This window comes from Mirounga angustirostris, unplaced genomic scaffold (assembly GCF_029215605.1).
Source record: "Mirounga angustirostris isolate CCGP_5_RB_7025 unplaced genomic scaffold, mMirAng1.0.hap1 SCAF_14, whole genome shotgun sequence".
Taxonomy (NCBI): domain Eukaryota; kingdom Metazoa; phylum Chordata; class Mammalia; order Carnivora; family Phocidae; genus Mirounga; species Mirounga angustirostris.
In genome coordinates, this window is record NW_026991722.1 from 88,811,742 (window position 1) to 88,824,707 (window position 12,966).

The window sequence follows — 12,966 nt, forward strand, 5'->3', positions numbered from 1 at the left end:
AGCTCAGGTCATGATCTCAGGGTTGTGAGATCAAGCCCTACATCAGGCTCTGCACTCAGTGCAGAGTCTGCTTGAGATTCTCTCTCCCTCTCCCTCTGCCCCCAACCCCCACGCGTGCGCATTCACTCTCACTCTCAAATAAATCAATAAATAAAATCTTTTAAAAAAAGAGAATAGGGGGGTGCCTGGGTGGCTCAGTCGTTAGGCGTCTGCCTTCGGCTCGGGTCACGATTCCAGGGTCCTGGGATTGAGCCCCACATCGGGCTCCCCGCTCAGCGGGAAGCCTGCCTCTCCCTCTCCCACTCCCCCTGCTTGTGTTCCCTCTCTCACTGTGTCTCTCTCTGTCAAATAAATAAATAAAATCTTAAAAAAAAAAAGAGAGAATAGGACATGCAAATGGCTGCAAACACACAAAAGGAGGCACATTGAAAACACAGTAAGCGAGGCGCCTGGGTGGCTGTCATTAAGCGTCTGACTTCGGCTCAAGTCATGGTCCCAGGGTCCTGGGATCGAGCCCCGCATCGGGCTCTCTGCTCGGCGGGAAGCCTGCTTCTCCCTCTCCCACTCCCCCCCGCTTGTGTTCCCTCTCTCGCTATATCTCTGTCAAATAAATAAAATCTTAAAAAAAAAAAAAAGAAAACAGTAAAGTACCACTCTTCACCATCAGTTTGGCACACATCTGTACACTGGGTTGTCTGTGACGGTATGGGGGAACAGAGGCATCTCACTCCTGGCTGGCAGGAATGTAAATTGGAGAATTTTTAGCAAGAGCTATCAAAATTATGAGCGCACCTACCTTTGACCCAGCAACTTGTGCCTGAGGAATTTATCCATGTATGAAAGTGAATATTCGGGCGCCTGGGTGGCTCAGTCGGTTGAGTGACTGCCTTCGGCTCAGGTCATGATCCCGGAGTCCCGGGATCAAGTCCCGCATCGGGCTCCCTGCTTGGCGGGGAGTCTGCTTCTCCCTCTGACCCTCCCCCCTCTCATGTGCTCTCTCTCTCTCTCATTCTTTCTCTGTCAAATAATAAATTAAAAAATCTTAAAAAAAAAAAAGAATATTCTTTGCAGTATTACTCGTACTAGCAACACCCAAGACCAACTCAATGGGCATTGTGGGGCTTCTGGTTTGGGATAGTACCTCCATTCGATGGAAAACCACACAGCCATTATAAAAAGGCATGAGGACGCTCTCTGTAATGGGCTGATAATCTAGAAGTCTCCAACATAGAATATAGTGCAGATCGGGGTGTATTCCATGCTACCCATTGTGTATAAAAGGGGAAAAAGCCGTATTAGACATCTTTGAGTCTCTTTGGAAGGTAACATTGGTTCCTTTGCAGAGAGGAATGAGGAGTAGGATTTTTCACTTCTTTTTTTGCCTTTTGGATTTTGAGCCATGTGAATACATTGCCTTCTCAAAACAAGAAGTACGATTTAAAACAGAAAATGCTATACTCTCCGGTCTAGCAATTCTGGAGCTAGATCCTACAGCTACATCTGTTGCCCATGAGCAAGGGCGTATGTAGGCAGATATTTACTGCACTGTTGCTTGGACTCACAGAAGATGGAAACAGCCCGAATGTCCATCCATAGGCACCAGCTAATGGCAACCTGTTCACACAAGAAATTCTGAGGTGGGTCTGTTTATACTGATAGGTTAAGAAAAGCAAAGTGCTGGTAGTATCTGGAATGTGCTGCCATTTGTTTGGTAAATATCTCTGTGGATCTGCTTCTAATCTAATACAGAATATTCCTGAAAAAAAAAAAAAACCAAATCTAGAAACAAAGTTTGCCTCTAGGGAGAAAAACTAAGAACTGAGGAAGGGTGGGAGGGATCTTTTGTGTGGCTTATCTTTTACCAATGGTCCAGAATCTAGCCCTCTCCATAGGAAAAAAAATTTTTAAAAGCAAACCACTAGCTGAAGATAAAGAAAAGAAAATGAGGTCACCCCACAGGCCTTAGCCCAGTGTCTGGCACACAGGGAACCCCTCAGCCTCCTGGCTGAATTCCCTGACTGGCTGGGAAGGCTCAGAACCTCGGCAGGATGCTAAGGCTCCCGAGAGGTGTCAGGCCCCGAGGGGGCAGGCCCGAGCACGTCAGGACCAGGCAGTGTGACCTGAGGAGAGAGAAGAGGCACATGATGGGTCCTCAGTAAGGTGGGGGGAAACAGGGAAGCCAAAGGGTACAGAGTTGGGACTGACTGGCTATCCCCTAAAGCACGTCTCCTAAAAGCCTGGGCCTTAATGGTGCCCCTGGATGCTTGTTTTTCTGATGCAGTGATGTGGGAAGGCCCAGGCTTGGGGAACTGGGAGTGAGCATGCTCTCTGCCTCGGTTTCTTTTTTTTTTAGATTTTATTTATTTGAGGGGTGCTTGGGTGGCTCAGTTTGTTAAGTGTCTGCCTTCGGCTCAGGTCATGATTTCGGAGTCCTGGGATTGACCCTGGCATTGGGCTCCCTGCTCAGCGGGGAGCCTGCTTCTCCCTCTGCCGCTCCCCCTGCTTCTGCTCTCTGACAAATAAATTTTAAAAATTAAAAAAAAAAAAGACTTTAACTGAGAGAGACAGACAGAGCATGAGTAGAGGGGAGGGGCAGAAGGAGAGGGAGAAGCAGACTCCCTGCTGAGGAGGAAGCCTGACCTGGAACTTGATCCCAGGACCTGGAGATCATGACCGGAGCCGAAGGCAGATGCTTTAATCGACTGAGCCACCCAGGCGCCCCACTCTCTGCAAGTGTTAAGACTCTGCTGGGTCCCATCATGCCAGGTGCCCTGTGAGTGGATGAAAGGCACAATCATGGTCAGGTCCTGCCCACAATGGCCTGAGGCCTGAGCACAGCTTTACGTGAGGGCAAACCCCAGGTGCTCCATTGGAGCAGGCCAGACTTTCTCCTCACCCCCAGCCACGTGGTCCTGGACCTGTTCACCCAACACCACTCCACTGCGGACAGCTTTTCCTGCACAACTCCGCCCTCGGTGGCAGAGGGGTGGGGAGCCGTGACCCTGGCAGTGCACGCACAGGGCTCTTGGGTGGGAGCCAGGCCCCCTAGCAGTTAGGAGCAACAGGTGACAATGCAGGCCAGGGCGAAAGTCTCCTCAAGGGCTCCAAACCCCTCTCCTCTAGTCCACAGCCGGCGGTACTCCAGATGCATCAGTGAAGGGTCTTCTGAGCCCTGGACTTGCAGGTAAACTGAAACCTGGATTGTGCCATCAAGGGATTTGGTTGGCTCTAGACTTTCCAGCTCCGGGGGTCAGAGGTGGGGCAGTGGAGGGCCAGGTACTCCTGCTGATGCGCTCTTCTTTCAGCCCCCAGCGCTAGAAGGCAGCAGTGGGTCAGAAGTGGGCAGTGCAGGGAAGGGCTGGGCTGAAATGGGGTGAGGGCACCCAGGCTGCTCCTCCCTTAGAGGCAGGCTGAAGGTCCCAGGGCCACCAGGCACTGAGAACCACAGGCAGCTTTGCCATCGGGGCCCTGCCCAGGGTCTGGCTGCCCTCCCCTGGGATCCAGGCCAACGCCAGCACTGGGCCACAGGGGATGTCCTTGGTGGCAGCTGGGTGGGCACCAGCTTAGTAGCCCCACTCAGCCGGCTGCAGATTCAGGGTGGAGAGGAGCCTGCCCAGACAGGCCTGGTGCCCCGCCTACCCGACCATTCCCTCTCTCCTGCAACGACCCCCCCACCAGAGTACCTCCCCTCGGCTCCTAGGAGCCTTCGTGATGGCAGGGAGTGGAGGAAAACCAAAACAGAAGTCAGCCCTCTCGGCCAACATCAAAAGGCGAGACAGCTGGGTGGAGTTCCGAACAAGGGCAGGAGCGGTGCCTGGGAGACCAGCAGGCCTCAGAGGTCTGTTTTTAAGGACAGGGTAGAGGGAAAGGCGCTGTCCTCAGAGTGCCAGGGGAGGGGCTAAGCACACAGCTCGAGCCCTTGATCCTGGACCCAGGACCCCACCCACAAGAGCCTCAGGACCTGACACACCGGCCAGGGACACACTTGATGTCATCATTTTTATTCACTTTCTCTTTTTGAAAATAAGAGTAAACATACATTATATATACGTGTGTGTATATTATGTATACTGTAGTATACATATATACGTATATGTATGTGTATGTATGTATACTATGAATATTACAGTTACTGCAGGGATCAGAAAACAATCCTCCACCACTTGGAGGCAATTTTCAGTTCTGACATTTAGTGGAGGGGGAAAAAAGTGTCCGTGATTGCCAAAAGCAGAATCTTTCTTTATTATTAAACAGCAGTACAGGAAAACCTAATGCTCTGTCCGACACAACTGAAATCTGGGAGGCCACGGGGAGGGCAGCAGACACTAAGGAGAAACCCCAAAGAAACCCCAGATGGGAAGCACCCCGCTCACCCACGTGCCCCATACCTCAGTCCTGTCTCTGCTCCAGGAACACAGGGGACGCCAAGGACTATATTGTAGGCAGTCACCATCTTCAGGGGCAAGAGAAGGAGTGGGGTGAGTGGGTATGTGCAACTGCCGGGGAGCAGAAGCCTGGGCCGGGGCTTTGGACGTTTCTGCCCATCTTGCCCGTATGGGTCAGTGCTCAGGAGGCTGAGGCCCGACTGGCACAACCACAAGGGCCCAGCCTGGGTGGATGCAGAGAGGGAGGGTAGGGGTGTAGGCCCCAGGAGCCCCAGACCCGACAGAGGGGCTCTCCTGGCACACCAAGGGACTCTCCACACACACCAGGACAGCCTGGCCCGAGAGCGGGCATGGGGAGGCCCTCTAACACTGACCCAAGAGAGACTGAGGGGCGGGGGCTTCATGAGAAGCCAGGAGCCCGAGGAGGGAGCCACACAGTCACCCTTCAGGCATTGGTCTGAAAAAGGAAGAGAAGAACCCTGGGTCTGCCTGATCAGCTTCTGTGGCCTCTCTGGCTCTATTTCCTTTGGTCCCCTCCTCACCTGACCCTGTCAGCAGCAACGGAAGAGGGGAGTCCCCGAGCACAGGGGTACACTGAGATTTCACTCCAGGAGGAATGCTGCCCTGCCCTGAGGACCCACGCGGGCCCAGCAGTCAGGACCAGGGAACTCCATGGTGGCCAGGAGCCTTGCTCAGCCTCTCCAGAAAGGAGGTGCTGCCACTCCCAGGGACTCCTTGTTGGGGCTGGCAGAAGGCTGGGGTGGGCAATGGATGGGGCCTCAGTTCTTCAGGATGGTCTCGTAGGCTTGGAACACGTGTTGGGACACCTCTGGCGCTCGACATTTCAGGGACAGCTGCAGAGGGAGAGAGGTCAGGGGATGGAGAGGGCTCAAAATTCCCCGGGCTCCTCTCTGGGGCTGGGAAGGAACCCAGGGAGGGAGGAGAGAGCAAGAGCCAGATGGAAGAGTGTGGTGCGCACACGTGGCCTGCTGGTGGCGTGGCTGGGACAGCTGTGTAGTAAAGCGGAGGGGGTGGCTGCCACGGCCAGCTGAGTGTGGACCAAATATACTCACAGCCCACCACCTGCCGTCAGCCCAGCCCCCGTGGGCCTCGCAGCGTGAATCATGAGCTGGTGGCCGGCGGGGAGGGCCCGGTCCCCGGCCCACAGAGCTGCTGGGGCCCCTTCTCCCCGGGAAAGCCTGGGGTCTCCGAGGAGGTATGGGGGCTGAGAGAGCGCTGGCCTCTGCTTGGAGAGATGGGGGCAGGGGCACCGGGGAGTCTTCCTGGGTTCCGGCACATGTGGTGTTGCCGCAGTGGGAGCCGAAGGGCGGGCAGAGGAGAAGCAAGTGCCACCAGCACTTCTGCCCAAATCACTGCTGCCCCAGGGGGTGATGAGGAAGGGGAGGAGTGCATGGCGCTCCGGAAGCCGGCATGGCCCTGCGAGGCCCCGATCTCCTCTGAAGGGCTGTGTGTGTGCTGTGCGTGCTGGGAAGTGGGAGTACCAGCTCCTCAATCGGGTTCACCTGGTTGGGAAGCTCTGGGGTGCTCCGTGCCTGCGGCCTGCACGCATGGCTGCCCGGCTTTGGGGAGCAGCAGGGGGAGGCGGGGCTAGGAGAGGCAGGGTGCACTGGAGCCAGGCCAGGAGATGGGCTGTGCAAGTGTGGCTGGGGAGGGTGGAGGGGAAAGAGGAAGAGAAGAGCAATCTGCTAACCTCCAGGTCCTGCACCACGGGCACCAGCAGGGAAGGTGGGCATGCAGCAACCAAACACAGGGAGATGGAAGTTACCACCGCCGAAGCCACTGCCGCAGCCCCCACCCCACCTCAGAGCCAGCGCCGCCAGCAGGGCCCGGGGAGCAGCGTCTGGAGGGCCACGCCTGCCAGAGACCAGGGTGCAGGGGGAGAAGCAAAGCCCGGCGCTCTCTGGGGCCTGAACAGCAGCACGGCCGCCAGGACAACCACGCACTCCGTGGAAGCCATGTCCTGACTGCGGTCTGACACAAAGGCCGGGAAGGACACGGTGCTCACTGGCAGCACCCTCCCAGGCAGGCCCTCGGGCAAGGGAAGAGCGGGAGGAGGGCCAGGGCCTGGGCCCAGCAGTGCCATTTCCCAGTCAGGTGGGCCCTGGGCCATCTGGGCCACCTCACGGGGCCCTACTGTATAGAATTTTCTAGTCCAGCTGTTTGGTGACACAGTTTGGTGTCTTATCTGGGTAACCTGATGGGACTGAGTTGGAAGCGAGGGTCAGAATTCGGATGCTCATTCATGTCAGGTTCAACTGGGTTAGAGCGCACCCCATCAGACTGACCCCTGGTCCGGGAAGGAGACAGGGAAGGAGAGGCTGCCCGGAACATGAAGGTAGACACGCCAGGGCTGGCAGGGCAGGAGCGGGGACCCTCACCGTGAAGCTGGGGTTGCCCGGCTGGATACGCAGCTCCGCCAGCACCCAGATGCCGTTGGTCAGCTTCAGGGACTGGTAGAGCATGTCCTGGCCCTCCACGTTCCTCTTGGCGACCGTGAAGATGTTGCTGCTCTGTAGCCTGCTGCTCACAGCCTCTGAGAGTGAGAAGGGCCCCCAGTCAGCGGTGGGAGAGGGCCGGGGGTACAGGTGAGGGGCAGTGTGGGCAGGGTGGGAAGGCGGGGGAGGGCTGGAGAGTCCTACCCGCATTGAGGGGGCAGTCTCTGATCTGGAACTGGGCTTCATTTTCATTGGGAATGTCCTTCCACGTGGCCAGGAACATCTGCCGGTCTGCGGGGGGCCAATGTAGAAAGCAGGACCCTGATAAACCTGGGGCCCCACTCAATAACATCCAGCAAGAAATGGGTCTTTTGGGGGTGCCAACTTGAAGCCGAAGACAGGCATTAGCTCTGCCATGGCCCCCTCCTGTTTCCCTGAACAAACCTTCAGCTCTGTGAGAGCGGCCACCAGGGCTGCTCCCAAAAGATCCTGGGCTTCCTCCTCCCCGCCTTGGGCCTTAAATCTTCCTTCCCAGTACCCACATATGCACTCCCACCTGCTCTGGCCCAAGCAGCCTGCTCGTTAATCACAGCCTGTGTCACAGGGCTTCTGTGGTGACCAAGAGGTGACGTGGGCAAAGGCCTTTGCTCAGCTCTGAGCCGGCAGCCCTCCTGGCATGGGGATGAGTCTTCTTAGGGGTTCCAAGCAGCGCACAGGAGATGGACATCGAGTGTGACATGGTCTGGGCTCCCCAGCTCGGGGGGCCGTGGGAGGACTGTCTAAGGACTATGGGCAAGGTGGAGGGGCGGGCAGAGCAGAATTCAGGAGTGACACAGCTCCTGCATGGCATGGCCCCCACTGCGGGACAGAGCTGGCCACACAACACCCAGCGGTCCTTGATGGAGGTGTGACCCTCGCCTCAGGCTGTGCAGAGGGGCCAGCGACTCACAGACTCCATCGTGGGGCCAAGCCAATCATTATATTCCAGGGACTCTCGGGGCACCCTCAGGACTCACCCATCTTCCCATCCTCCACAAAGAGGATGTGCAGTGGGTACAAAGTGCTGAAGTAGAAGACGTCAATGTTGTTCTTCACAGCCACCTAGGAACAAGGCCACCCAATCGGTCCCTGATGCTTGATACCACCTGTGAAGCCCCAGGAAGGGCCTGCTCCCTGTGCCTCCACCTGAGCAGGTTCCCTCACGCACCTTCCCTGGTAACCACGCCCCTCCGTCCCCTCGGATCAGGTCTCCCCTGCCAGATCTCTGGCGAAGAGCACAGCTCCAAAGACACACCCCTTTGCCAACAAAGGCCAGGCCCCGGACCCCTCCAGCAGGCTCCTCCCCTGTGGTAGGTGGGCAGCTAAGGAGTGGGGTGCTTAGCCCTGCCTGGAACACACCTGGAGGTTGTTCAGAGGCTCCATCTTCATGACCGAGCCCACCGTGTTGAGAGGCAGGGATATCTCCACAGTCTGGTTGGGGCTGAGTGGTGCGTGCACCTGGAGGGGGGCAGCAGGGGCCAGGCCGAAGCTGGGGAGAGAGAAGCCCCCGCGGGAATGGCAGGGGGAGCAGGTGCTGACGTGGGATGGGTGGGCTCCTCAGGCTCCAGAGCTAGGGCAGCAGTTGGCAAGAAGCCTCTCCAGTAAGCTGGCGTCACCTGAGCTCTAGGCCCAGGATAGATGGACAAGTTCCTGATCCCCAATCTCAGTGGCTGTGTGGACAGGAAGAATGAGCCCTGGGCCAGCTGTAGGCCTAAGGCCATCTCGGCTCCACTTTCTCTTTTGGGCTTCACACCGAGCAGGCCCAGGTGAGCATGGCCTTGCTCTGTCCTGCACTTGAGAAGCTCCAGCTAATATCAGGGGCCTGAACTATAAGCTGCTTCTAAATGAAGACTCTGAATGCCCAAGTTTCTGCTACCAATCCCCATCTTCCAAGAAGGATGTGACCATCCCAAGCGAGACACCAGGTTTTACTGTCTGGGCTAGAACTGGCCAGAGATTCAGGAAAGCCCTACTTCTTAGTAAAGCAACACGTAGGTAAATCAGGAGGGGAGGATCCCCAGGAGCATGACACACAGGACCATAAAGCAACAGCTCACTGTACCCAGGTTGGGCATTTGATATTATACCAACTCCTACCCTCATAAAAACAGAGAGAGGTATACATTCTCTCATCTTCCAAGACATGGAAACTTGGAGGGGCAGGCCTGTGTTCAGACCCTATGGGATGAGTAGCACTGCTGAGATCCAGAGCTTGAGCTGCCTGACCTGGCCTGCACTCTGCTCACGATGGGAATCAGACCTGCCTGGGACATGGTGGGAGACGATGTGGGGAACCCCAGGCCTCTGTGGTGGCCCGCTCTTCAGGCTTTCCTGGAAGATTCCCCAGAGCCTGCTGTGTGATCCTGGGCAAGGCATTGGTCCTCTCTGAGCCCAGGTGTCATTATCTACTGAAAAGGGAAAAATGGCATTGACCTCACTGGGCTGTCAAGTAGCTCAAAATAAGATAATACTTCTAAAGTCCTCGGCACAGGGCCTGCCACCTAGGGCGTTGTCAGCACGCTCTAAGTCTCTTGTGAGTAATCGTCGAGACTTCCCCTTGGAACCTGGAGTGCTTCTATGAACTCTAGGGCCATCTGATGGTAAGTAGCAGAGCTGACAGAGGGTCAGGACCCACCGGCCTGAGGGCTCTCCCTGAGGAAGCAGCCCCTTCAGTCAACTTCTTAGAGGCTCAGTTTGCTCATCACTAGAGCCGCTCAGGAAGAAGAATCATCAGGAGAGGCTGCTTGGGTCCCCCAGAGAGCCCTGGCCTAGCTGGCCTGGTCCATGAAGACTGCAACGGTACCAGAGAGGAAACCTTCCCCAGGACCTCCAGAGCAGGGGACCTAGTGGGGTGAGGAGCCCAGAGCAGCACCACTCCCAGAGGCCCCGTCTGATGGTTTAAACCTGTGTCACAGGGGCTGGCTGGGAGGCAGGCCCACTCCCCATCAGCGCTCTTAGAGCTAGGCCCTGAGGTGGCAGCAACTTAGGCCTGGAGAGGAAGCTCCATCCTGTCATGTGGGGTGTTTGCCGAAGGCGGGCTCCTAGTCTGGAGCTGCGGATTTTTGTCAGCAAACGCTCTTTGAGCAGTGGAGGAAGGCGAAAATAAGGGGAGACAACCTACCCCTCTGCCTGGTACTTTGGAGTCCACATAAAGAGGTCATGGGGAAGGGAAAAAAATCATTGCTTTAGAGAGTTTTGGCCTGAGATGCAGTTGTGAGGCACCAGAACCCCCAGAGCTCTTGGCCCCTGCCTGCGGTCACCAGCAAGGGCTCTCGTCACACTGGCCTTGGGAGCGCTCACCTGTTGCGGTTAAACTGGATGGCAAAGTCAGTCATGACCTGTAGGGCCTTGTTGGTCAGCTGCAGGTCCATGGAGATGGAGCCCACCTGGCGGGTGAAGGTACCTGAAATCTCCAACCCCTTGGCCTTCATGGCTGGAAGCCACACCTGGGAAGACAGTGGAGAGGAGGCTTGTGTTTGCCACTTCCCTAAAAGTTAACAGCCCACCTGAGGTGATCCACCCCCCAGCCAACTCTTCTCCTTTACCGTTTTCTCTCCCTCTCCTTTAGGGGCCTCCCAGATTGACCACACCTGCCTTTACCACTAGGAGATGGCCATGTGGATCTTGGGATGAGAGGAACAATCCTGCATGGCCTACGCAGGGCCACCACCACAGTGTGGCTGTGTATCTGAGCAGCGTGGTATAGAGAAGTGCTTGCTATGCCCAAGGGATGACGTGAGTCTTCAGAGGTCCAAGAAGGAACACTCAGTAAGTAGTGGTGACAAAGGTGATGAGGTAAGCGGGCCCAGCCAGCCTCCTGAAGAGCCAAGTAGAGTCAAGAGGAGCCCAAGGGCATCCAGGGCCTCAGCCAGACCCCGAGGCCTCCCTGGCTGTCACAGTCTGTCCTCTCCTCACAGAAGGCAGGGCTGGCCTTTTCGTTGTAGAAACTGGGCTCACCAAGGACAGTACCTAAGAGAACCTCTTGCCTGGCAGGCCCTCTGCTGCTTGGCTGTCACAGCAGTCTCAGCTCAAGAGCTGCCTCCTCTGGGAAGCCCGCACCTAGGTTCCTCCCTACGTCCACGCTACCATGACGTTTTAGCAGATAAATGCGAGCCTGCGTGTCTGTCTCCCCTGCACCCAGTCAGCTCTTTGAGGGAAGGGCTCTGCGTCCTTGGCTTAGAGCTTGCTGTGGCACGGGCATTCGGGCAGTGTTTGCAGAGAGAAACAGCTTGAATTAAAGCCCCAGCCATGAAGGACATCCGCAGGCGTCATCCAGGGCCATGCAAATGCCTCTGAGGCCCTTATTCTCTCAGATCCCTCACAGCCCACCGCCCCCCCGCCAGAGGTCAAAAGGCCCAGGCCTCCTCGAGAGCTGCCCATGTGTCGGCGAACGTCTCACCATCTCTCAAGGTGCCAACACCAGGAACCTCAGAGCTGTCTGGGTCCCCACCCTCAGCCGACCCCCAAGCCCCATCCCACAGTCACGCAGCCCGGGCCCGTCCCCACCACCTCCTCCATCTGCCGCCAGGGCCTCTGCTTCTCTCAGCAGGCAGCATGTGCGTCAGAGTCAGAGTCCACCAGGTAAGACAGCAGCCCCCGGGGCACCCCAATCCCTCCCCCTGCTCTGCACAGCAGCTCAAGTCATCTTCTAAAGTGCGAATCTGGGGGCGCCTGGCAGACTCTTGAGCTCGGGGTCATGAGTCTGAGCCCCACATGGGGCAGAGATCACTTAAACCCCTCCAATGCTGTGACACTTCCACCGCCCACGGCCTCCATGTCCTGGTACCTGCCTCCGCCGGGCTTCGACTGAACCTGCTCCTCTGCCCCCTGCCCCCTGTCCCCTCTGTCTGGAAAGTGCTTCTGCAGGCCCACCTCCACCCCCACCGTACTCGCTAACCTGATCATCCTTTGTTTCCTTGGGACAAAGGTGTGAGGGCAGAATCACAGGGCTTCAGCCTCAGCTGAGACAGGCAAGCAGAGAGCTCCGAGCCCCCCCTCCACGGGCCACCTTTCACAGCTCTCGCAGAACTGCCTCTGTCACTGAGACTGGCTGCTGCCCGTGGGGACCTCTTTTCTCTTGGTCACCATGGCTTCACGGAGTCTAGCACAGGTCCTACTATGGAACTAACCCTCAACATTTACTGAAGGAGCCAAGGAAACGTCACCACCCACTGGTCCAAAGACATGAGGAACTCCCAAGCTCTTGCGCAGAAAAAGCCTCATTCCCTTGACCAGGAAGGTTGGAGAACACAGTTACCCCCACAGGTGTGGCGGGGAGAATGCACATGGGACAAACCATTCCAGGCAGTCACATGGCTAGGAAAACGTAGATGACACACCCACACCCCAGAGATTCCTGTGTCTAAGATAATGGGGAAAGTCCTGTGTTGTAAGAATCCTCTTCCAGGCAGCCTGCCCTAAATTCCTCTGACCAGGTGATCCCCTAACCTCTCATTTCTAGCACTCACTGTTGGTTCACCCATCTGGGCCTCCACTAAGAAAAAGCAGCGATGGAGCGCATGGGTGGCTCAGTCGGTAAACATCTGCCTTCGGCTCGGGTCATGATCCCAGGGTCCTGGGATTGAGCCCCACATCAGGCTCCCTGCTCGGTGGGGAGCTTGCTTCTTCTCTCCCACCCCCCCTGTTTGTGTTCCTACTCTCGCTATGTCTCTCTCTGTCAAATAAATAAATAAATAAATTAAAAAAAATAAAATGAACACACACACAGAGGGCCAGCTCTGGACTTCATATTCCTGGCACCTCTGCAGTCCTGGCAAGGCCTGGTGCCCACAGGATTGCAGGAGTCTTTGCTGCTCTTCTGTCACTCAGTCCTGCCTTATGCCTGTTACATTGGGCTTTTAACACGTATGCGCTGGCGTCACGCACTGAGGCAGCCAGTCTGGGTAGTAATTAGTGATTCTGACAACCCAGGACACTAAGGCACACAGGACGTTCTCTAACACTGCGCAGCAAGACCATATCGGGATCAGGAGCGGGGGCTTTGGCGCCACCACCCTGCATTCAGTTTCGACTCCATCACTTAGCCGCTATGTGACCTTAGGCAAAAGCATTCAAGATCTGTCAAC

At 56.5% G+C, this 12,966-nt stretch overlaps 1 protein-coding gene and 1 non-coding gene across 7 annotated transcripts in view; both read right to left on the minus strand.

Moving 5' to 3' along the window:
- Positions 1-4,218: 4,218 nt before the first annotated feature.
- AP1B1 (adaptor related protein complex 1 subunit beta 1) overlaps positions 4,219-12,966 on the minus strand; it is an 82,090-nt gene continuing 73,342 nt past the window's right edge. For all 6 annotated transcript variants that reach the window (XM_064578614.1, XM_064578618.1, XM_064578613.1 and 3 more), the window contains 6 exons: positions 10,181-10,326; positions 8,240-8,369; positions 7,858-7,942; positions 7,046-7,132; positions 6,785-6,939; positions 4,219-5,239 (listed from right to left, as the gene is read on the minus strand). In XM_064578614.1, the coding sequence (XP_064434684.1) occupies positions 5,165-5,239; positions 6,785-6,939; positions 7,046-7,132; positions 7,858-7,942; positions 8,240-8,369; positions 10,181-10,326 (678 nt within the window). In that variant the 3' untranslated portion in view covers positions 4,219-5,164. The remainder of the gene's footprint in view (positions 5,240-6,784; positions 6,940-7,045; positions 7,133-7,857; positions 7,943-8,239; positions 8,370-10,180; positions 10,327-12,966) is intronic.
- On the minus strand, positions 9,535-9,631 carry LOC123853346 (small nucleolar RNA SNORD125). The gene has a single exon (XR_006793118.1). It is a non-coding gene; the product is annotated as a small nucleolar RNA SNORD125 (small nucleolar RNA).